Source organism: Miniopterus natalensis, chromosome 15 (assembly GCF_054644295.1).
Source record: "Miniopterus natalensis isolate mMinNat1 chromosome 15, mMinNat1.hap1, whole genome shotgun sequence".
Taxonomy (NCBI): domain Eukaryota; kingdom Metazoa; phylum Chordata; class Mammalia; order Chiroptera; family Miniopteridae; genus Miniopterus; species Miniopterus natalensis.
Window position 1 is genome coordinate 36,090,372 of NC_142095.1, and position 24,293 is coordinate 36,114,664.

The window sequence follows — 24,293 nt, forward strand, 5'->3', positions numbered from 1 at the left end:
AGGCTTATTCTGGGGTGTGTGTGTGTGTGTGTGTGTGTGTGTGTGTAAGCTAAATTGCCAAATTGCTTGATTTGCTAAATGAAGGCATCTTTTCACTTACCACCAAGGGGAAACAAATGGTCTATGATGACCACGAGCAGAGGTAACATTTTACATCAAGTGAAAATTACAAACCTCTTCTGTGGAGTCAAAGGCAACCTCAGCAATGGTTTTTATTCATTGAAACATATTTTCTATTTGTTTCTTGTTTTAATTTTCTTATGATAATCAAACTAATATATGCTTAAAATCATTTTAAAAGAGTAGAACATTTGCTCTGGCCGGTGAGGCTCAGTTGGTTGAGCTTCCCTGGTTCAATCCCCAACCCGAGCACAGGGTTGTGGGCTCAATCCCCAGTAGGGGGCATGCAGCAGGCAGCTAATGGATGGTTCTCTCATCAGTGTTTCTCCCTTCCTCTCTCTAAAATCAATAAAAACATATTTTTTAAAAAAGATAAGAACACTTGATTTTTTTTTTTTTTTTTTTTTTTGCAAGGAGCCTGGGGCTGACTTCATATAATTCATGCAGCTTGCGCCACTCCTGAATTACATGCTATGCTTAGTTTTCCCAAGGGATCAGCCTGTAGGAGACTGAAACTGTGGCCTTCAGCTACCGAGTGAGCCGAGTCTAGGGTTTCTAGGCCTCTTGCTTAAAAGCTCTCCTGTGCCAAGTGGCCAGGACATGCCCTTCTAGCAGGGGAGCTCAGACTTTCTCCTTATAGCCTCAGTACTGCTCCGGAGACACAATGCCACATCCGCCTCACCCAATGTGTAACACTGGCATTCCTAACATGCGGCCCCTGACGACTTCCTCAGACAGGGCCTGAAACTCCAGGGCTATGGGGCCCAGATGAAAGGAGGGCATCTTCTCCGGGTAGTAGGACTGACTACATAATTTGCAGGACCCAGTGCAAAATAAAAATATGGGCTCCCCCTCAAAAAACTGTTAAGAATTGCAGGACAGGAACAGCAGACTATTAAACCAAGTGCAGGACCCCTCTGACCTTGGTTCCCTGTGTGACTGCATAGGTCACATACCCATTAATCTGGCCCAGCTCGGAAATAGTACAGCCACAACTTTGAGCCTTTCTATATGCACTTTTAGACACATTTACTGCTCTTAACCCATTTTGATGAAGACTCTGGGGTTTTGTGAGGTTAAGTAATTTTCCCAAGGTCACACAGCCAGTAAGCCCTAGAGTCTGGATTTGCACTCTCCAGCCCTGCTTCCAGGGCAAAGGGTAGGTAATTGTTTCACATTTAACAGAGTCCATTGTAGCTAAACAATGCCTTCTTGTTGTGGAAGGAAGGGATAGGATCTTCCCTGATAAGCCTAGACTGCTCACAGCCAGGAAAAACTGCCTAGAGTCCGAGAGCCTCTAAAAGTATACAACTGTTTCAAAAGGCTTAACTACCATTTCTGACAACCCAGCCCATACAGCTTTAGCAGCCTCTCCTCACAGTCACTCACCAGTGCCCAGGAGCTGTTTGTTTTCTCCCCTACCCCTCCTTTCAGGAAAAATAGCTTTAAGGGGTTTTAGAGTCCTTACTTAACAGCTCTATTCTCTCCTGCCTCCAGCACCACCTGACCCTCTCCTTCCCCCTGAACTACCCTTCACAATACCATTCTAGCACCAGAGCTTTGGGTCTCCCAGAGCACCCCCACCTTGGGCCTGCGCTGGCACAGTGTCCAGCAGTTCAGAGCCCCAGGGGGCAGGCAGAGGGGGATCCTGAAAGCTCACTGCAGAGCTCTTCCATGCCTGGGTGCAGACTCTTGTGAGGCATTAGGGGCTGAATGCTTAGAAAGAGGGGCTGCACCTCAAGGCCCAGGATGTAAAGGACAAGTGGAGAAAAGGCCATGAAGACCGGGAGCATGGGAGAAGGCAGCTGTGTCCAGTTTGGAGCTACGACCGACTAACACAATACTTTTGAGGGCTGAAGTAATCAAACTGAGAACACCTCATTGGAGGAAAGACTGAACACATTCCTATTGGCTATTTTTATTTCTGGTTCTAAATCAGTCCTACATTTCCTGCTGGTCCTGAATTCTTGCAATTTTTTTTTCTCTCTCCAGTCACAGGTAAAGTGCAATAAAAGGGGTGGGGGCAGAAGTCACATAAACCAATGGAATAAAAATCTGCCCAGCCACGGGAGCCTAAGATTGATACAAAGAATTTCTCCTTGTGGAAGCTGCTTTCTGCTTTGTGGTGCTAATTAGTGCACAGGACTCTCCTGAGTTTGTGTGTACACAGCAAAATGTTCTTCATCTCTTCATTGTTGTTATATAACTCATGAAAAAGTGTGCAAGCCTGGACAGTGGGTGACCTGAAGCACATTGGTACATCTGGCAAGATGAATGCCAATGAGAACCAACATTTTCTGCATGATCTGACAAGATCTAGCTTCTAATATGCAGGTCTTCATTTCTTTCTTTCTTTTTTTAATTGATTTTTTAGAGAGGGAGGAGAGGGGGAGAGAAAAAGAGAAACTTTGATTTGTTGTTCCACTCATCTATGCACTTATTGGTTGATTCTTGTACGAGCCCTGACCCAGGACTGAATCAGGACGATGTTCTAACCAGCTGAGCTCCCAGGTCAGGGAGCAGGTCTTCATTTCTTTACAATTTTTTAACCCTCACCCGAGTATATTTTTCCCATTGCTTTTCACAGAATGGGAGAGCGAGAGAGAAACATCAAAGAGACACACATTATTGGTTGCCTCCCATACACACCAAAATCGAACCCAGGACCCTTCAGTCTGGGAGGGGGGGATGCTCTAACCACTGAGCAAACTATCCAGTGCCGCAGGTCTTCATTTCTGAAACTAAGTTTCAACAAGACCAAGTGAGCTTATCAATCAGGGTAGGCTATGTTATGGTGCAATAACACAAACCCTCATATCTTTGTGATTTAAACATCAAAGGTTTATTTTCTACTTTCAATACACATCCATTGTGGGCTGGCAGGGTGACTCTTCCTATCAGTCACTCAGGGTCTCAGGTTGGCAGAGAAGCCATATCTTTTTTTTAAAATATATCTTTATTGATTTCAGAGAGGAAAGGAGAGGGAGAGAGATAGATAGAAACATCAATGATGAGAGTCACTGATCGGCTGCCTCCCGCACTCCCCGGACTGGGGATCGAGCCCGCAACCCGGGCACATGCTCTGACCGGGACTTGAACCCGGATCGCCTGGATCCTAGGTCGACGCTCAACCCAAGCCACGCCCAGCCGGGTGAGAAGCAGTATCTTGAATGTTGCCAGTTGCCAGATCCAAGGGGAAAAAATGCTCAGGAAAGTCTCCAGGGCAATTAAATGCCCAGAAATGACTCACATCACTTCCACGCACAACTCATTAGCCAGAACTAGTTGACTGACTGCACTCAACCACAAGGGGGCCAGGAAGTGCTGGAAGGGGAGAGACCTGCACTTTCTGGTAAACCCCTCTATTGGTTGGAAGTTGGAGGACAACAGGATGAATGTCCATAGAAGGGCAGGTGCTTTAGGGGTACGACTGCTGGCTCTGCTGCGGTAACAACATGAAGTAACACTTCAAACCTCCTCAGGCATCTGAAACCTCAAATGGCTGCACATCCTGTGTGTTCAGCTTCTTCAACAAACAGGATTTACTTACAGCGAAGTTTCAGGTCCGAAAGCCCAAGACTGAGCACCATTCACTACCCGACTACCACCTTGAGCTGGGAAGTGTGGGTGAGTTTCAGATTTACGAGGACCAAGTACTTTATCCATAATGAATTTCTGAGATTCAGCACTGTTAGTGGAGATGGGTACCACTATTTGCCACCTTCCCCTGGTCACTGACTATCCAACATCACCCAGGAACAACCTCCTCCTTTGCTCTAAAAGAGAATAGATTAAAGCTTAACTTGAATAAATTCAGCAAACCCTCCCCCAGTAGCATATGTGTAATTCAGCTGCTCGAATGGGAAAAACTTATAATCTATTTAAATAGCCTTTCAACAGTTTCCTCTAGTCATAAAATAGCATCTCAAAAAATAACATGTATGCAGCCTTAATAATATTAGAATGAATATCATTAATGTTTATAAGTACTATAGACTTATTTGTATAAATTCTCTTATCAATGTATATTTAGATTGCTTTACACTCAGAAAATCTCTGGGATGAATATCTCTTCCTATCTATGGATGGGGATCAGAGTAGGTCACCCAAAATATGCCACTTTGGCATAAGGATTATTTTAAGCTGAAGGCAGCTGAGAAACAGCAGACATACAAAGGGCTCCCTGCCCTCCTCCTTTTTACCTAAGAGCAGGACATAAATTTCCCATGAGAAATTTTCCCATCCCTGTACCAGGAGATAGGGAGCCACTGCCAAGATGAATCTGTGCAAACAAATCTTACTAAAATCTTACTAAAAACCCTTATCTTCCTTAGTTTCCCCCATATTTCCCCACAATGTACTGCCCCTCAAAGCTCACACCCCCTCTGCCTTGTCCCATCTCCACAATTTATCACTGTTTGTTAAGAATGGTATATAAGCTCTCAGGCCTAATGGCTTCTTTGGAGTTCTCACTCCACTTCTGTGAGCAGCCCCCCATATGCATATAAGCCTTTTTCTCCCGTTAATCGGTCTTCTGTCAGTTTAATTTGTAGGGCCTCAGCCACTGAACCCAAGACTGTAAAGGAAAAAGTTTTTCCCTCTCCTACAACATTTTCATCCACAGATCCAATTATTTCTTTGGACTGAAATTGCACGTCATGTTTTTGACAATGATATTTATTGCCAAAGTGCTCTTAAAGAGACTGTAGACATATTCCAGGTATGTGTTATTCTGATGAGGTGAATTGTTTTCTTAGACCTAAATCCCACTACTTCACGAAGCCTTCTACTTCCACTCGCCACCATCTCTTTTCCTTTTGTGAAATCCTTCCCATCTAGGGTCTGCAGCAGTTTGTAGCTGAGCACTTCACTGTTGTCTTAATTCATTTTTAAAATAGAAGAAGAGCCCCGGACAGGTGGCTCAGTTGGTTGAAGCATTTCGCATTTGATCCTTGCTCAGGGTGCACAGGGGAGGCAACTAGTTGATGTTTCTGTCTCCCACTGATGTTTCTCTCTCTGAAAACCAATGAAAGAACATTAAAAACAAACAAACAAAAAACCCTAAAAAAAGAAGAAATTCCAGTCACAATTTTGAAAATGAAATGTATTTTAATACACACTGCCTTTATAATTATTCAAAGTGTGTGTATACATTTTTTTGGGACACCCTGTATTTGTGCCTGGTCCTACACAAGGCAGTACAAACACAAATATGAATTAGAGCAAGTTATCACATTCCAAAAGCTCACAGTCGGGTGGGCATCTAAACCTTTTGCTGTTGTTAAATGCACCTTGTGAGTAGTTGTGGGGTGCAGTCGGAGGTTAAAAAATGGGTACAATTAGTCCCCTGCCTACTGTCTGACAGAACAGTACTGGCACAGTAAATGGTGTCTGTTTGAGTCTCGGGCACTAATTAGAGAGGTGCTCAAATTTACACTTCTCTCAGCAATGTGGGAATGTAATTGCAAAAGCAGAGTAAGTTTCCCATCTGAAAGAACCACTTCTTACTCATCCCAGCAGCTGCAGCATTTGGCCCACATAGAAGACACTCGCAAATGTCTGTTGAATGACGGCGGAGTGAATAAATGCACGGATGGATGAAGGCAGCTTACTGTAAGCAAGGACAAACTCAAATTTTAAGTATTTACAATCTCCCCAAATCTACAGAAGGCAGATCTGGGGATGTAAAGTACAGCACAGGGAATATAGTCAATAATATTATATTAACTATGTATGATGCCAGGTAGGTACTGAAAATATGGGGGGGGGGACTTTGTAAAGTATGTGATTGTCTAACCACTATGCTGTACACCTGAAACTAATACAAATAATACTGAATGTAAAATGTAATTGAAAAATAAAATAAAATAATAAAGAAGGCAACACCTTCTGATGGCGCCTTTGTTTGGATGACGGGGTGGAGAAGCATTGAGGAGCAGTTGGTAGGGAATAAAAGGTCCTCTAGTATAAAGGAAAAGAAAAATCCTGGGAGATAGCTACGAAGGGGGGAGGAGGGGTTCATGACAAAAGCAGAGCATAGTCTGGAGACCTATGGAGAGATGTGGCAGCTGCTACAGCGCACGGGTGTGAGAGATACGTTTTAAGACTTTTAGGAAGTCTGTTCTAAGTGATTTGTCATGCAACTCCCTCTCCCATCGCCCCAAAAAACATTAAGTAAAAACAGTGTGCTCTCGTGTGGCCGTGAGCACAGGGTGGGAGCAGGGAGGCAGGCCCAGGGCCGAGGCTCACAGACCTGAACTCTTGCTGAGTCAGAGCCGTTATTTGGTGACCCAAGGGGAAGAGGGAGGGGACACCAATGAGTTACGCGGGACTACAGCGGCGGGGAGGGTCTAGGGTGACATCACCTGGCTCCTGAAGGGGTGGGCAGTCAGGAAATAAGTGATTCCCCGCCCGTCTGCGCAGCACGGCGCCCGGGGCCCGGGATGTATTTTCTGACTTAATACATCGCACAGGATTGAGGCGCGGACGGATCATGGCAATCAGTGAGGCGGAAATTACTACCCCCAAGGCAGAGATGAAGAGAGTGAGGCGCGAAGTCACTCACTGGGTCCAGGTATCTCCGCGGTCTGGGCGGAAGCCGGGCGGAGCTAAAGCCGCATTTCTCACTCCAGTTTCTCCCGCGCTCCTCCGAACGCCAATTCACACCCGGGTACCCCAGCCCCGCCCCACGCAACCGCACTTCCGGGCCTCGCCCCGCCCACCCGCGGGTACTTCCGGTATCCCGCGCGAGAAGCTGCAGCCTCGAGCTATGGGTAAGTCTGCGCTGCGAGAACTTACAGAAGCAGTCCTTGAGCAGGGCCACAGCCGGTCCAGGCGACAGTGGGCTCCTATTTTTAGGGTTACTACCGAACATTACGCACCCGCCATTTCCGTCGCAAATTCCTGCAGGCCAGGATGTGGGTGACGTCACTTCCTGGGCCTTGCGAGCAGGCGAAGGCCAGAAGTGGCTTCAGCTCCACCTGGCGGCTGGGAGGAGTCACGGCGGATCTCGGAATATCCAGGTTTCGCGCTGTAGTGCCTTGCCTGGGCGTTTGAGAAGGTGTCCCGATTAGAGTTCATGGGTTTAGCAAATAAAAATACAGGACATCTAAAAAAATAAAAATAAAATAAATGCAGAACGTCTGGTTAAATTTGAATATCAGGTAAACAACAAATAACATCTCAGCATAGGTATGTTCCAAATATTCTATGGGACACCCCTGTATTAAAACAATTCTTGATCACTAAGTTGTACACCTGAAACTAATATAACATTGTTAAATGTTTGTTAAGAAAAAAATTCCTCAATTATGTGAAATTCAGATTTAACTGGGCGTTCTCTATTTTCTCTGGCAACCTTAACCTTGAGCACCCTCTTGCCCTGGGCTCTGCTATCCAGTAGCAAGGCTGGGGATCCACTAGGCCTGTGTCCACCTGGGAAATAAGTACAAAGTTCACCCAGGCTAAAAAAATCAGCTGTTGCTAGATGCTAAGATGCTTTTAACTCCAAGCCTAATGGGGACCAGCTCCAGGAGCCCCCTGGCAAAAGCTGGGCCCATTTTTGGAGTCCTCATCATGATGCTGTGTTCCCTTTCACAACTGGGGTCAAACAGAGTTGGTCTCTTATGGGAAAGCTGAAAACCAGCAGGCTCAGTGGTCGAGGGCTAGAAGTTGCCAGGTTTTGTGAGTGTGGGATAAATTGGTGTTTGGGATTTCAGGTTTTCTGTGTTAACAGTAGACAGCTTCAGAGAGCCCAGGAGTTTCAAGAGGAAAGTATTAGTCTTAATTTCATCCCACTTCTCATTTTGCAGATGAGGCCCAGTGAGAGAAATGGAGCTCTTCTAACCACCCAGAAAACCTGTGGCAGAGCTGGAATCTGATTCCCAGCCTACTTCTCCTGCTCTGTCCACACTTGTTGCTACAGTCAACTGGCAGCATTTATGGTGGGCATTTATTAAAGTATCTGCCTTTTTAAAGATAAGCTCTTTGGGGTTTTTTTGTCCCTAAATTTCTCTACAGCCTCCTGACCTTCACCTCAAGGCTTCTTTAACCTTTACCCTGCCCCGTGGGGAAAATGATTATTTGGGCTCAGCTGTGGAAGCCTGGCCTTTCCCTGCTGTAGCCACTTGGCTCTCACCCCTGTGTGTGGTGTGGCCCAAGACTTGTTTTTGTTATGTGGGAGCCAATGGCATGCTATTGGCAGGGGTGGGTCTGGCCAGCCATGTAGGTGGAAGGGCGTCTTTTTCTGTCCTGCAGATTGGGTCCCCTGGTACATCACCTCATGTGTTGTCTAGGGATTTCTCTGAGGTTCTACCATGAGCTAGACTTTGCTGCCACTTCTAATTTGAAATTGAACCTATTGTTGGACTGGTCCTGAGTGCTGGGATCCCTCAGGCTGTATGTCTTTAGGATGTGTTCTGGGTCTGTCAGTGCTCTGGCAAGCCTACAGCCTCCCTACACAGGCCCATAAGCTAATGAAATAGAGCAAGCTGGAGGTCAGCGGGCTTGGGTCAGTTGGTGGGATGGCCAGCAGCCTCCTGGCAACAGAAGTGGTGAAGAGGCAAGGAAACAGTGCCAGAAAGGGGCGTTGCCCCTGGGTGAGAGCTCAGACTGAAGGGGTGGAGAAGGGGCGGGGCCAGGAACCCACTGATAGGAATTGCTCACTCTGTGAATAATTAACTCAGCCAAAGTGGGTGACCTGGGAGGAGGGCTCAGCTAACAGGACCTTTGGACTCCAGGCAGAGCATCCAGACGTCCGGCGTGTGGCCCGCAGAAGAGAAGGACATGGCTGGGTGGCAGGCCTGGGCTCTGAGGACTGGAGTGAGATCTGGCAGCTGTGGGCCTCGGAAAGTCTCCTGGGACTGGCAGATGGTCCATTCTTGCAGTAGCAGCTGTGGGGTCCGCTGTCCCTGAGACATCAGGGGCTCCCTTCTCCAGCTTTGCAACTGCCTCACTAGTGCTTTCTTCCCCCCAGGTGGCTATGGGTGCCAGGTGGACCTGAAAGCAGTGGGGCATGGCTGTAGCCCTGCAGGTTTTGCCTCGCTTGGCCCGACCCCCATTACGCCCACTCCTCTGGAGGGGCCCAGGGGCACGACTGGCCAGTGGCATGGCCTTGGCAGAGCATGCTAGGAAGCTGTTCGAGTACACTGTTAGTTCAGTGCTGCCGGGCCCCATGATGCACCGAGCACTGTCCTTGGACCCTGGCAGCGGGCAGCTGAAGGTGCGGGATCGGAGCTTTCAACTGCGGCAGAATCTCTACCTGGTGGGCTTCGGCAAAGCTGTGCTGGGCATGGCAGCTGCAGCTGAGGAGCTACTGGGCCAGCATCTGGTGCAGGGAGTGATCAGCGTTCCCAAGGGGATCCGTGCTGCCATAGAGTGCAGTGGCAAGCAGTAAGGAGCTTTGGGGGGCTGCTCCCCACTGTCCATCTGGAAGGGAACCTGGGCCCATACTCAGGCTGGATCGGGGCCTCCCTTCCTCACTAGCTTCCCTTTTCTACTGGGTCTGGCCTGGTTCCAGGATGGGTGTCAGCAGGCCTTCTTGTTCTTGCCCCTCTCACTTGTACAGCTGGGAAATTAGATGGGAGAAGAGGAGCCCACTCCATCTCTTACTCTATTCTCTCTCTCCTCAGGGAGATGCTACTGAAGCCACACAGCCGTGTCCAGGTATTCGAGGGTGCAGAGGACAACCTGCCAGACCGTGATGCACTGCGGGCTGCATTAGCCATACGGCAGCTGGCCGAAGGACTGACAGCTGACGACCTGCTGCTTGTGCTCATCTCAGGTGCGGTGCCAGATTGGCTCAGGACAGTTGGATGGGTAAATGTCAGGTCTGCGAGAAACCATTGGTCTGAGCCCCCAGGGTCACAGAGCAGGTAAGGCAGTGAGGAAGTATGGCTGTGCCTGAGATGGCCCTGGGCCAGTTTGGCCTCCCCTGAGCTATGGAGTCCTCCCCTTGATTGACCAGTTTGCGGACCATGAGAGGGCACACAGGGAGCACCTAACTCAGAGTCTTGCAAGGAAAATGTCAATGCTCTTGCTGCTGTCTGTACCAATATCACCTGAGGCTAGAACCCAGGTCTCCAGCCCTCATGGAGCCCTCTCCTTGTTCCTCTGCTGCCCCATCCTGTGTCCCATCTGCCCCCTACTCCAAGATCTTAAGGAATAGTTCTTCCAGTACTTGCTGGGACCTGGACTACCCCAAGGCAGAGTACACACTCAGGTGCTCAGTCCCCCGGGTGTGGTGACTGCACACATTCACTGCATGCCCATATAGAGGCACCCTAAGCCCACCTTTCCGGCCCCCACCCTTTTCCTAATGCATTCACTGCCCTCCCGCATCCCTGGGTGAGGAAGTTTCTTTGCTGCCCCTCTGCCTGAAGTCCTCGCTGTCTCTGCAGGTGGGGGCTCGGCGCTGCTGCCCGCCCCCATCCCACCCGTCACCCTGGAGGAGAAGCAGACACTCACCAAGCTGCTGGCGGCCCGGGGAGCCACCATCCAGGAGCTGAACACCATCCGGAAGGCCCTGTCCCAGCTCAAGGGCGGGGGACTGGCTCAGGCTGCCTACCCTGCCCAGGTGTGTGAATCACTTCTTAGCCAGGCAGCCCTGGGTTGGTAGAGCCAGGCCCACATGTGCCCAGCAGGTGAAAGCCTAAAACGGTATAGATTGGCAGGGACCTAGTATGGAGTTCACAGAGCCATCAGAGAGGGACCTCAAAGAGGGTGCGGGGGAGTCCACATGGCCAGGTATTCTGCTAACCCACTTGAGAGGAGTTAGAAAGGGGCGGGGAAATGCACTGGTGGTGTAAAGTGTGTGGATACATGGGAAGGGGCCATTTGTCCTCAGCTCTGGGGTGAGGACCAGGCAGGACTGAGCCTTGCGTCTTTGCCCCCTTCCCAGGTGGTAAGCCTGATTCTGTCAGACGTGGTGGGAGACCCTGTGGAGGTGATTGCCAGCGGCCCCACTGTGGCCAGTGTCCACAACGTGCAAGATTGCCTGCACATCCTTAATCACTATGGCCTCCGCGCTGCCCTGCCACGCTCTGTGAAAACCGTACTGGCCCGGGCCGACTCTGACCCTCGTGGGCCACACACCTGTGGTCACGTCCTCAACGTGATCATTGGCTCCAATGCGCTCGCACTGGCTGAGGCCCAGCAGCAGGCTGAGGCGCTGGGATACCGGGCTGTGGTGCTGAGCGCAGCCATGCAGGGCGACGTGAAAAGTGTGGCCAAGTTCTACGGGCTGCTGGCCCGAGTGGCCGGAGCCCACCTCGCTCTGCCCGGCGCTGGAACCTCTGTGGAAGACGATGAACAACTCCGCGAGCAGGCGGCTGCACTCCAGCTCCCAGACCTGCAGCTGAAGGAGGCTCTGGAGGTCGTGTCGGGGGCTAGGGGCCCCGTGTGCCTGCTGGCTGGTGGCGAGCCCACAGTGCAGTTGCAGGGCTCGGGCAAGGGGGGCCGGAACCAGGAACTGGCCCTGCGTGTTGGGGTAGAGCTGGGACAACGGCCACTGGGGCCCATTGATGTGCTGTTTTTGAGTGGTGGCACTGATGGGAAGGATGGGCCCACAGAGGCAGCCGGGGCCTGGGTTATGCCTGAGCTTACCAGCCAGGCCACCGCTGAGGGCCTGGATGTGGCCACCTTCCTGGCCCACAATAACTCACATACCTTCTTCCACCGCTTCCAGGGTGGGGCCCAACTGCTGTACACAGGGATGACAGGCACCAATGTCATGGACGTCCACTTCCTATTCCTGCAGCCGCGGTGATGACATAGGTCATGTTTTGGGAGTCTAGAGAAAGCCTAAAGGGCAGAGTCCTGGGGCAGACCAGGGTTGGTCCCCAGGGCCTCACCAGCCTTAGGGCCCCTTCTCTCCTTGGCTCTGTCTGCATGGTTGGCCCTTACATCTCCCACCCAGGGCTCCTGCTTCACGTCCATTTCTCCAACCAGAGTGGAAGGATGGCGGCTCTCTCCCACCCTTACTTTCAGCCATGGCAGCAGGTACCCGAGACCAGGACAAGTCTTGGCCAGTTCACTGTTCCTGGAATTCCCTAGATAGCCCACTGCTGAGCACCCAAGCCTGTTTTCTCTGCAGGAGAAACAAGGACTGAAAATAAAAAAGATCACTCTGTGGGATCTCGATGCATCTTCTTTCTGCTCAAGGGAGCTGCGGGGGGGCTACAGCCACAAAACCCAGGCCCGATAGGAGTTCCCCACATGCTCTGCGCAACACACTTGGCACTTGTTTCATTTCAACAGGAGCCTGGGAGGGTTAAGCCTGGCTCCTGACATGCTCAATGAGAATGAGCAGAGACCCCAGGGAGGACAGGCCTAAGAACTGCAGTCCATGGGGTCTGGGAGGGACTGGCCACCCATCCAACAGTGACTCTCCTGAGTGGCATACCTACCCCGGTCTCTAGTCTCTGCCATATGCCTCACTGGGTGCCTGCTTGCTACCTCCCACCAGGGTCATCCCTCCTGCTTTGGACAGCCCTTAGTCACAGACCCTACCTTCTTTGGCTGAGCTGCCCTCTATCAAGGGGCTACCCCAGCCACATAGGACATTGGACTTTGTTTCCTTGTGGCAGCCCTTTCCCCAGGCTGAGTACCCCCAGTTCCTTCAGCCATTCCTCTAGGGACAGTCTCATTCCTGGTACCAGCCTTGCTATGGGGATCTCCACTACTGGGATGGTGGGTCAGTGCAGTGATGGGGTCCAGCAGCCTCCTGCCCCTCCTCCTATTACAGCTGGTGGGGAAAGGGCCAGTGGGGAGGAAAGCAACAGAGGAGGGCTCCCTTGGCCAGGTCAGCTGCCTGTGCTGAGAAAAGGATGGGCCACTGTCCCGGCTCTCCTTGGGCCCCCTTGCTCAGTATCCAAGTCCTCCGCTGGCTGCCCCCGCCGTGCGCCACGGCTCCAATCCCTATATGAGTGAGCAGTAGAATCACATAGGAATAAAAAGCCATAGAGAACAGCGAGGCCTGGGGCTGCTTCTGCTGGACCCTCTGCCACCCCAGCCATCCCCTCCTTTCTGAAGGTGTGAGGGGCTCTGGACCAGAGCTGGCACCCGGGAGCAGCCTTCCTTCCCCACTTGAACTCTGGACAGCCCAGCTTGCAGACAGCACATGACCTGGGGACAGCACATCAGGCAGGCTGGGGATTGAGGGAGGTGAGCAGGTGAGCTGGGCTCTGAGGCCAAGGAGGTTTGGGGAAGAGGGGAGTTTGCACCACTCTGATGCAGAGGCACCAGTTTCTTCTGTCCTGCATGGAGTTTCTACTGACTGGGGAGGTCATAGTTTTAGGGGATATTGTCTCCACATGGCAGTGCCTATGTGCTGGTGCTCCTCTAGCAGCCTCCAGATATGCCCTGTCCCTGCTTCAATCCTTGCTCGCGGGACCATGAGTATTAGTACCAGGTGTCAAGTTCCAGGCAAGAGCATGAAAGGAGGGCTGGGCAGAGGACCTGTGCCATTTCCCCAATATGTGTATGTGTGTGCATGTTGGTGTTGGCATACCGAGAGGGGGGATGCATGTTTGTGTGCACAGATACTCAGCACAAGAGCTATGCTGTGGCTTGTGTGCATGGCTGTTGACACACCTACTGAGGGGTTGGGCGGGTGTGGGGCCTTGCCAGAAGCTCCCCCTGTGCCACCTTGGTCCCTGCCCTTTGTCTGTTTGTGGGGACTGGGAGGCTGGGGGCTGGACTGAGCCTAACCCATTAGATTTGCTCATTTGGTAGCCCCGAGATGAGAGAATATATTTGGCCTCAATCTAAATGAAAATACGAGATAAACCCTGCATGGTGAGTGTTCAATAAGACTCATTATTTGCTCCATAAATGTCAAGTATGGGTCATAATGATTGCTCCCATCTCATGGGTCTTGGCTCTGTCTCTCCTGGCTCAGATTCCTGCTGCCCTCACACCCACCTTATCTCCATCCCCGGACTCTTCGTGGCCCTGCTGGAGCTTTTGTAGAGTGACTGTCACCCTTTGCTGCTGCTCTCACAGGCCCTTCCATTCTCTGAAATTGCCGTAAACTGAGAGCAGCTGGACAGTGAGCCTGGATAGCCCTTAGGTGTCAGCTAATCCAAATTCCTTTGTTTTATAGCTGGAAAAACAGAGAGAGGAGGTGGCTTGTCTGGAACTACACAGCAAGTTTGTCACAGAACCAGAATTAGAACCTGGTTGGGACCTACTTGACCATCCTTTGCGCACCCTCTGGAGCTCAGAGGGTCCAGCTAGGGCTGAGTCAAAGCCAGGGGTCCAGCTACGGCTGAGTCAAAGCCAGGGACCCACTCCTGCCTCCCTGCTGCCCCTCAAGGGCTTAGGGATGATGATAAGACCACACTTGGCATCTTTAGGGATCCATAAATCAGATTTGTCAGACCCTTTTGGCTCAGATTGCACAACTCCGTGTGTGCATATGATTTGGAAGGAAACCACATGCAGTTGGATAGTGGGCTTTTATACAAAGGTGCTTGTCTGCATCTGTACACACATCTGTATATGTGTGCATGGGGATGTGTGGGCATGTGTGTCCAGTTGAACCCACAACCAGTCACTGAGCCAGCCTCTGAGCTGTGCTCTGTTCCATGCCAGGGTAGAGACACAGTTTGGTGTAATTAGAATGTTGGGGATAAGGTGAAGCAAGATAGGCCAGGAGGCCATAAAGGTTGTCACAGGCCAATTGGCAAAGGGCCTTGTGTGTCTGGCCAAAGGGATTGGACTTCACATTGACAGTGGCGACAAGCCTCATGAGGATTTTTGGCGAGGAGTGATGCCAGGAGGCTGTTTTGGGACTTTGATACTGAGAGGCCTTCCTTACTGCAGGAGTGGGGGATAGGGCATGCAAGGAGGTAGAGGAGGTATCACAGGTGGGAAAGAGGTATGTCGCCAGGCTCAGGAACCCCTTCCCACCTCCCCTCTGCAGCTTCATCCAGCAGCCCTCAGCCAGCCTAGGCAACCTTTTAAATGCTCACTTTGGAAGCCCTGGCTCAACGCCATTCTCCCCCTCCCCCCGGAGTAACCTAGCCCCTCTGTCCCTGGGAATGCCGTTAGGGTCTTGAGGATTTAGGGGGCAGAGAGGCTGGGCAACTGGTGGACACTTTGGTGAACACAGGTACCCTGTTCTCATCTAGGAACTCATCAGGGTGGCAATTAAGAGTCTTAGGTCCTTATCCTGGCCTTAGTTTTCTCCACTGACTAGTGGGGACAACATCCTTGTCCTGCTCACCTCTCTGGGGAGGTGTCAGCAGCAGATGGATCTGGGTAAGAAACCTGTGCCAGTGAGGGGCTCAGGGAGGGATGAAAAGAAAGGAGTGCCCTGGCCAGTGTGTCTCCGTGGTTAGAGTGTCATCACGTGCACCGAAGGGTCACAGGTTCAATTCCTGATCAAGGGCACATACCTGGGTCGCAGGTTCGATCCCCAGCCTTGATCGGGGCGTGTGTGGGAGGCAACAGGTCCACATGTCTCTCTCATATCGATGTTTCTCTCTCTCCCCCCCTCCCTCCCTCCCTTCCACTCTCTCTAAAAATCCCCAGGTGAGGATTAATAAACAAAAAGAAGGGAGAGGTACTGACCTCTTCTGAGAAGCTCAAGGAGCTCTCAGCTCAGGGAAACTACCTTGGCCAGGCAGGGCCAGGCTTAGAGCCAGTAAGGCCTGGTGTTATTGACTAAGACCAAGTGAGTGACTGTTATCCTCGGGTCCTGGACTGGCACTAGCGAGGGGTGGTATTTGAGTCTTTAATGGCTGCTGGGGTGCACAGTGCCCTGGGAGGTCACAGAGCCAACAGGGGGGTTGTAGCTGGAACTAGAGTAAGTTGACCCAGCCTGGGAGAGAGCACCCTTGTATCTCAGGAAAATAGGCAGGGCAGCCTGATCTCTCTGGATCTGAATCATGTGAGGGACATGATGAGGCCCAGACCTGGGTGTGGAGACCTGGCTTAATCCCAGGCCAGGAATCTTTGGGATGAGCTGTGAGAGGATTTGGGATGTGCTAGGGGAAGACAGGGGTTGTATAGGGGCGGGGGATGCTGACACACCTTGAGTGGTGGGGAAGCCAATGACTTAGGCAGACTGCCACATGAAAGATAGGGCCAAGGAGCTGTAGTGTGCTGTGCTCAGGCCAAGAAGGATGGCCTTTCTCCCTGAGACAGGGGTGTCTGAGGGTCAGCCCCTCCCTGGGTAACCACTGGGGCGAGTCCTGAGGCTTTGCTCTCCCACTTTCCCTGGCTTAGGCTGCCCTTGGGCCTCTAGTCTAGAGGCTGGATGGGGTAAGCTAGAGATGGACCACCTCGGTCCTTGAGATTAGATGCCCACATCTCTGATTCTACTTTTATCTGGGAGGGGTAGCTGCCTGCTCAGATGAGGAGGCTCTGGCCAGGGAAGAGGGTGAGAGAGAGTTAGGCCCCAGAAACAGGTGCCCCATTTGCCCAGTCCTAGAGGGACAAACATCCTTAGCAGCTCTGCTCATAGGATCACTACCCACTATGATCTTGTTCACTGCTGGCTCCCTTGAGGTCCAGGGAGCTGTAGGACCTAGCTCTGCCCTGGACAGAAAGTCAGGGGCTGCCCCCGCAAGATGCACCCCTTTGGAAAGTGCCGCCCCCCCCCCCCGCCCCCCCGGGGCAGCCAGTGGAGCCATCCCGTTGGCCTCTCTGAGGAAAGGTGAGCAACACACTCTGCCCTCATCTAGCCCCGCTGCTGCTCCATCCCCAGCTCAGCTGAGAAGGGGGCGGGGCTCCTGGCAGTGGCTGCTGCCCCTTCCATCCACTCCCACCCACCCGTCCCAGCTTCAGTGTCTCGGGATCTTCTCACAGCCCTGGGGCATCTCCAATAATCACACTTGTAGCCTCACTCAAGAGCCAGGGCTATGTCTCCACCTATCCCCCAGCCTACAACCATTCCAATCTGTCCAGCTCAGTTCACCCCAGGAAGCTGACCTCGAGAACATCTGGGCTCTGTCCTGAAACCCTGCTGTTTTGCAATCTGGATAAAGCTATCCTAGGGACCCTGTCTGGGGAAGCTGGCCAGAGGCTCCTAGGGGAGGGAGAAGTGCCCCTCCCCAGTGTGGCTCTGTGGGTCTGGTGGTCAGTAGCTTGGGGTGAAAGCAGCCAGCCTGTGGCAGGGGCAGATCTCTCTTCTGTCTATACCCTCGACCTGGGCAGTGGGAGCAGCCCAGCACATCCCTGTCCTACAACCAAAACCCCAGCTATGGACAGGCACTTGCAGGGGTCACAGCCCCACTGACAGCACCACAGCCCAGCCGGAGGCAGGGTTCGCAGCCCGGGACTCCAGGACAGGGCATACATTCAGACCTTAAGGAGTAGCTGGCTGTTCCAGGCAGCCCAGCCCCCGCCCGCCCCGCCAGGTCCCCCTGAGGGTCTCCCTCAGCCAGGAACACCCACAGAAGCCAGGCACTAGGGCAGGGACAGAGCCTGCTAGCTCCCTAGCAGTTTTGCCCACCCCCTGCCCCCCGCCGCCCCCACCCTAGGCGGCCGGCTGCCCCTCTGCCCTCCGCTCCTCCTGACCACTGGGGCATGTGCAGCTGGCACTCGGACCGAGGCTCCCACTGGCCTGGATGGAGAAGCGTCCGGGCTGCGCCGCCCGCGCTCCCCACCTGCGCGCCCCCGAGGTCCCGCCGCCCGCCGGGCGGTCCCGGCTCCCCCGGCTCACCTCGGCGGCGCCGCGTCCTCGCCACGGGCGCTGCGGTGTGGGAACTGTCCCGAGGAGCCGGCTCTCAGCTGAAACAAAGAGGTGGGGGAGAGAGAGGGGGGCAGCGGAGAGGGAGAGGGTGAGTGAGCGGCGAAGGAGTGGAGGCTGGAGGGGGAGAGACGGGAGGGGATGCGAGAGAGGAGGGAGGGGCGGAGGGCCGAGAGCGTGCGCGAGGGAGAGAGCCCGACTCCCGGGACCCGAGGGCCGAGCGCGGGGTGGGGGGGGGGGGGGTGAGGGAATGGGGGAGGGGACGAGCCCCCGAGCCGAGAGCTGGTTAGAGGGGCGGACGCGGGGCAAGTGAGGGGGCGTGGGCAGGAGGGGGTGGAGGCAGGGCTGCAGGGGGCAGCAGCCGGGCTGGGGGGCGGGGCTGGGCTCGGCGGGCATCCCGCCCCCACCGTCCCGCGACCCGGCCTGGCCTCGGAGCGGGCAGCGGGCCGGGCAGGGGACCGGCCGGGCGAGGTGAGCAGCGAGGCGCTGGGCTGCTGGGCTGGCCGACTGGACGGGGCCAGGACAAAGGCGGGAGAAGAACAAAGGTGTCTGACTGGAGGAATCAGCCCCTGCTGACCTCCGGGTGCCGCAGTCTGGGGCGTCCCAGGCAGCGTCCTGAGCGGAAGGCAGTTCCCCTCCGGGCAGCCCCGGGTCCGAGGGCGCAGCCTAGGGTCAAGGGGAGAGGGGCCCGGCTGCGAGAGGGGCGGGGATCCCCTTCATTCCGTGAGAGCTGCGAACACACCGAGAGTGACCACACATCAGGATGCTGGTGTCACTGTCTCCTTGGGGGAGGGGATGGTTGATGGGGTCCAAAGCCGGACTGATAACTGGGTGGGGAGGCCCCCTTTTAGGGAAGACCATTGGGGGCCCCAAGGGAGGCGGGGCAGGCTGGTGGGTGCAGTAGGCCAGAGGAGGAAGGGAGAGGGGGGCAGGGCATAGGGAGGAGAGGAGGGGGCTGCAGAGGTGGGTCCAGAGCTGCAGCCCCTCCACAAGCTGGTCTAAAGCAGAGCCCCCCTCCACACCCCACAATCCTTGGGCTGCCTGATGCAGACCTAGTGAAGGATGGAGTAATGAGCCTCTTCCCAGCAGCTGCCCTTCTGCTGCAGGGCACTGCTGTGACAGGGCAGGGCACCAGGGCAGTCAGCTTGGGCAGCTGGGCACAAGTCTGCGTTAGTGCTGCTGGGGGCAGGCGAGGTAGGGTAGGGTGGCCTTGCCCATAGCTGACCCATCCTTTTCTACTCCAGGGCACACTGCCCTGGGCCGGTCCAGGCTCCTCTCATGCTCGGAGGCACAGGAGGCCTTTCTAAGCCTCTGACCAAGGCAAGTTCCCTCGTCCCACTGGAGACTCCTCAAAGAAATTCCAGAGCACCTACATTCTCTGGAGAGCAGAAGGGGGGGAGTCGTGGGCGGAGCCTGGAGCTGCCACAGGGAGAGCGGGAGAGAGTCAGCCCCCATCCCGCCGCTATATTCCCCTTGGACTCTGCCGGACCCAATGCCCTACCGCCTCCTCAGGGAAGCCCTCTGGGCCTCACCAAGCAGGGCCACGTCCACCCAGCTGCCTCCTCTTGTAGCCCGGAAACCCATGAAAAGAAAGGACTTTCCTCCTTCCCTTCTTTCCCCCCTTCTTTCCTTCCTTTCCTCCTTCTTTTCTCCTACTTTTTATTTAAAAATAATTTAAAACTTACAGAAAAGTTGTCAGAATAAGAATAGTATGACACCCATATACCCATGAGTCATATTCAACTATTGTAATATTTTGCCTCACTTCCTCTCTCTCCATATATATATACTGTGTGTATGTGTGTGTAGTCATACATAATTTTTTTCCTGAGCCATTTGAGAGTAAGTTGCAGACATCACAGCTGAAAAGACAGCTTCTTATCTGTTTCTGTCTCCTAGAGCCAACCTGTGGGAGCCCAGACCATGTCGTGTGGAATGAATGAAGGCCTGGCACAGGCAACAAATGAGTGGACATCATCCACTGGGAGCCTGAGGCCTGGGAACTGAAGGGGCCTGGCCGAGGCCACCTTGGACGTTGGGCCGGTTTAGGGCTAGGTCTCACATCCCTCTCGTTTTGTTCTCTCCTCCAGCCTGGGAGGCAGGGAGCCATTGCCCACTAAAGTGAGCATGTGGTGTTTGCTGGGTGTGGAGCTGCAGCATATGTCTGCAGAGATGGCAACAGATGGGTGGGGTGGAGCTGGGAGAGCAGGGATGCCCACGCTTCGGCCTCTGGGCACACTCGGGAAATTGGGCACTGCCTGGCTTTGAGTAGGCTTGAGAAGACCCAGCTGCTGGAGGCCCCAGCCACAGTGCCAAGGACTTGACCTCTTGCCTTTGGGACCCTCCCCACAACTCCATGAGAGACAGGGCAGGGAGGGGGCCCCTGCTTGACAGCTGGTCCATGCTGATCAGCTCAGAGAGGGCAGGATGGAGGCTGTGGTCATACTGAGGCTTATATAATGGTTCCTGACACAGGGCTGCCATTCCTCTGTGTCCTCCAGTCCTCCAAAAGGGATTGAAGTCCCATCTGAAGGCCACCCTTTGGATGGCTGCTCTCTTATCCCTCCTAACCCCCACCTCAAAGTTATGGTTAAGATGTTTTGCATTTAAAAACCATACCTGGAAAGATGATCTGAACTCTGAAACCCTGATTTCCTCTTTCTCTGTAGGTGAAGTCCTCCTCCTTCAGGAAGCCCTCCAGACTTCCTCAGATCATCCCACCTCACATGGCTTCTGGGGAATGCCAGCCCTGTTTGTTCCTTTTCTGGTTCACACCGACATTGCCCCCAGGGCCTAGGGCTTTCTCAGGCCCTCAGCCTTTCTCCCTCCCACTGCCCCAGGCAGGGCATGTAACTGATGTCCCATAGATGATTGACAAAGACTCGATTAGCCCTGCCTAATGAGTCCCTCTGATGCCGCTGTGCCCAGTACGTCTGAGAATCCATAGGCTCTGGGCTGGCTGAGGTGGGGGTGAGCAAGGAGAACCACCTGAGAGAGGAAAAAGGTTTGTTCAAGGCCACCAGCCTGTCAGGATAAAGGCAGACCTCCAACCTGGGTCTCTGACCCACCTGTTCAGCTTCCTCCCCTGTCCAGGGCGGAGCCGAGGGTCCTCACTTCGTGATCACAGGACTTGCTGAACTAAGGGAAAAGACCCTCATCCTTCTTCATTCTCCCTTCCTGCATCTGTTACCCCCAGCCCACCCATGGGACAGCCCAGGAGACACTGGTTTCCTCTCCCCCTGCCCAACCCCCAAAGAAATTTCAGCCAATTAGCACATACAGTATTTACTTAATTAGGGTAATGACATAATTAGTATAACGTGGGCTCCATCACATGGCTTCAACATGCAACTAGGAGCCGTCAGTGGGAGGCGACATTGTGAAAATGCTCATTCAAGTTTGGTTCCAGCATGGAGGCCACAGCAGCTGCCTCTGCTCAGGAGAGAGGCGGGAGCGGCTGCTGTGTGTACGTGTATGTGGGGTGACTGCTGGTAGCTGACAGCAGCCTGGGACAGGAGAGTCAGCAGCAACAGAAAGGCAGTTTCCAGGGCTGATGGGGTCCCTGACCAAGCCTCTCCCATCACATATGGGCACTACCAACCCCCACAATCCCAGGGCAGGGGCTTGGCTGGTGTGGCTGAGAGTGGGGCCCTGAGTGTTTTAGGTCCTTCTGTCCCCATTCGCAGGCTTTCTCTTCTCTCTTCAGGGCTTTGCTGTTCACAGGAACCACTGGCCCTACGTGGTGGCACTACTAGGTCACACACTGGAAGGTCTGGGATGACTACACTTTTCCTTATTGGACTAGTGAGGAAACTGAGGCTCAGGGCAAGAAAAGTGGTAGAGCCCATCGTGGCAGTGCTAACCCTAAAAGGCATCCCAACATGGCTAGAGATGCCTAAAGCCCAAGCAAGTCACCCTCAGCTTTAGGGAGGTCTCTTTCCCCCATGGAGGGGGCAGGGGTGCCTTTGGAATCACTTGGGGGGGTCCCCAGATTCCTGCTCCCTCAGCCTTTTCCACCCTTCCTCTTACTGCCTTCAACAAAGCTGGAAGGCAGGGCCCTGACTCTCGGAGACCATCCACAGCCTTTCCATCAGTGAACCTCACAACTTTGAGGAAGGGGTGCAGGGAAATGAGAGAGGATGGGAGTCACTGCCACCATTGTGCATATAGGGAAACTGAGGCACCAAGGCCTCAAAGAGATGCTGTTAGAACTGAAATCAAGTCTCAGCAACCCTACTCCCTGCCTGGCTGGATCACCAGGGCTGATCCCTTCCCCCAGGCCTCAGTTTCCCTGCGTGAAAAGAGAGTCTATGATCCATAGTCTCAGATACCTTGGGTGTGTCCAGAGTCTGTGCAAAATGGGACCCAAAGAACTTGACATCTATCTTCCCTCCCTCCAAATTATATCATCATAGCTGTCCATCCTTTTGTGTCCCACCTGTGCCCTACCTGGGGATTAGAGGGAGATAGTTCTGGGTGGCAATTCTGTGGGTCCCAGTCTAGGCCCCCTGTCCTTCTGAACTGGGTAGCCCCTGTCTCCTGTCCAGGAGGCCTGAGATCTGACCTTCCCACTCAATGGTGTTCCATTTTATACTCCATACCCCCAGCTAGCTGGACCCTGCTCTTAACCGAGCTCCTCCCCAGATCTAGAGCCACGTGGTCAGGGTGAGCTGACTTGTTTGCTAATCACTGAACTATGGGCCAGCCACCTTGGGTCTGGCTCCTGGGGCAGAATAGGGAGTGATAGGCAAGCAGAGATAAGGGTCACCACCTCCAGGAGCTTATGGCCTCAGGGTCCAGACGGACGTAGGCCCAAGGAGTCTCCTCCAAGGGACAGGCAGAGATAAGTGCCAGGAAGAGCCAAGGCCTAGGGTCAAACCAAGCATAAAGTTCGAACAAGCAGAGGTCTCAATCCTCTCCCTCACTGGTCAGAAGCAGTACCACAGGGCCCGGGGAGGCAGGGATTTCAGTCCACAGCCAATAGGGAAAGGAGCACTTCAGCTGGTAGGACCAGTGTGAGCAGAGGCTGGGAGGCCAGAGTAGGATGTGGGGATGCCATGCTCAAGTGTGAGGTGTTTGAGTGGGCCCTGGGGAGCTCAAGGAAGTCTAGAGGGCTTCCTGAAGGAGGAGGACTTCACCTACAGAGAAAGAGGAAATCAGGGTTTCAGAGTTCAGATCATCTTTCCAGGTATGGTTTTTAAATGCAAAACATCTTAACCATAACTTTGAGGTGGGGGTTAGGAGGGATAAGAGAGCAGCCATCCAAAGGATGGCCTTCAGATGGGACTTCAATCCCTTTTGGAGGACTGGAGGACACAGAGGAATGGCAGCCCTGTGTCAGGAACCATTATATAAGCCTCAGTATGACCACAGCCTCCATCCTGCCCTCTCTGAGCTGATCAGCATGGACCAGCTGTCAAGTAGGGACTCTGGCTGTTTGAAGGAAATTTGAGGCATTCCCTCAACATCCATTCAATGAAAAGTCCCTAATGAGTGCCAGGCATATGGTGTCGTAGACTAAGAATTCAGTAGGGACCAAGACAGATGAAATCCTTGGCCCAATGTTGTCTCTTCTCTAGTCATGGGAGACAGGATAACAAGAACAGTGCCACGCAGGTGCCATGCAGAAGATCCTCACAGAGTGATATGCTAGGAGACCAGGTCATGGGACCAGGAAAGTCTGCAGCGACATTTAAGCCAAGATCTGAGGGATCTAGAGGTTAGGGAAAGAGCATTGTAGGCAGAAGGAGCAGCAAGTACAAAATCCCTGAGGCCTTAGAGGCATTGAAGGGGAGCCTACGTGACCAGAGTAAGGGGAAGAGAAAGGAGGTGAGGAGGCCAGAGAGGCAGGTGGGCACTATTGGTCAGGCGGAGGCCCAGGGGCCTTATTCTGTGTAGGACAGGAAATCATTGGAGGGCTTTGAACTGGGAGTGATTTTTAAAAATCACTGGGGCAGCTGTGTGGAGACTGGATTGCAGAGGCTGGAAGACCAGGGCAGCGCTGTCCAGGTGGGAGATGATGGTGGCCGGGACGGGAGCTCTTGCTGGGAGTTGGTGGGAAGTTGGTATCTGGGGGTGTTGTTTGGAAGGCAGCAGGGCCATCAGGACTCCTGAGGTTGGCTGTGGGCTGTCAGAGAGGGTTGTCAAGGGCAGCTCTCAATTCCTGGCTTGAGCACTTCAGCAAATGGTGTGGTCATTTTCAGAAGAGAGGATTGCTAGGAAGAGCTGACAGGTGAGAGGGAAATCGAGGGCAGATAGGGCTGGAGGAATAGAAGAAACAGTTGTCAGACTTAAGGCTGGAGTTCGAGAGAGAGGACTGCTCCAGGGAGAGAGAGTGGATTCATCTTTAGCATACAACACAAGAGCTAAAGTCCCTCTCCAGCCCCAGGAACCCAGAGATCCAAAGGAGCCGAATCCTCTAGAGACCCCAGCAGGACCAAGGCAGGGGCCAACTGGAAAGGACCCTGCTCTCAATGCC

The 24,293-nt window shown here is 53.3% G+C and overlaps 1 protein-coding gene and 1 long non-coding RNA gene across 2 annotated transcripts; one reads left to right on the top strand and one right to left on the bottom strand.

Moving 5' to 3' along the window:
* Positions 1–6,559: 6,559 nt before the first annotated feature.
* Positions 6,560–10,576, bottom strand: LOC148091450 (uncharacterized). The gene is made up of 3 exons (XR_015715718.1): positions 9,730–10,576; positions 8,846–9,117; positions 6,560–7,228 (listed from the first exon to the last, which is right to left on the bottom strand). It is a non-coding gene; the product is annotated as an uncharacterized LOC148091450 (long non-coding RNA).
* Positions 7,937–12,278, top strand: GLYCTK (glycerate kinase). Its single transcript, XM_016210025.2, has 5 exons — positions 7,937–8,063; positions 9,095–9,510; positions 9,750–9,901; positions 10,518–10,693; positions 11,018–12,278. Exons 2-5 carry the CDS (start codon positions 9,134–9,136, stop codon positions 11,882–11,884), a joined length of 1,572 nt encoding a protein of 523 aa, XP_016065511.1. The 5' UTR covers positions 7,937–8,063; positions 9,095–9,133; the 3' UTR covers positions 11,885–12,278.
* Positions 12,279–24,293: the final 12,015 nt, after the last annotated feature.

What these genes read in the sequence shown, in the direction of transcription:
- GLYCTK (XM_016210025.2), top strand. Translation starts at nt 9,134, where the DNA reads ATGGCTGTAGCCCTGCAGGTTTTGCCTCGCTTGGCCCGACCCCCATTA. An exon ending in GCTGCTTGTGCTCATCTCAG is followed by an intron (nt 9,902 to 10,517) that starts GTGCGGTGCCAG and finishes CTGTCTCTGCAG; the next exon opens with GTGGGGGCTCGGCGCTGCTG. An exon ending in AGGCTGCCTACCCTGCCCAG is followed by an intron (nt 10,694 to 11,017) that starts GTGTGTGAATCA and finishes CCCCCTTCCCAG; the next exon opens with GTGGTAAGCCTGATTCTGTC.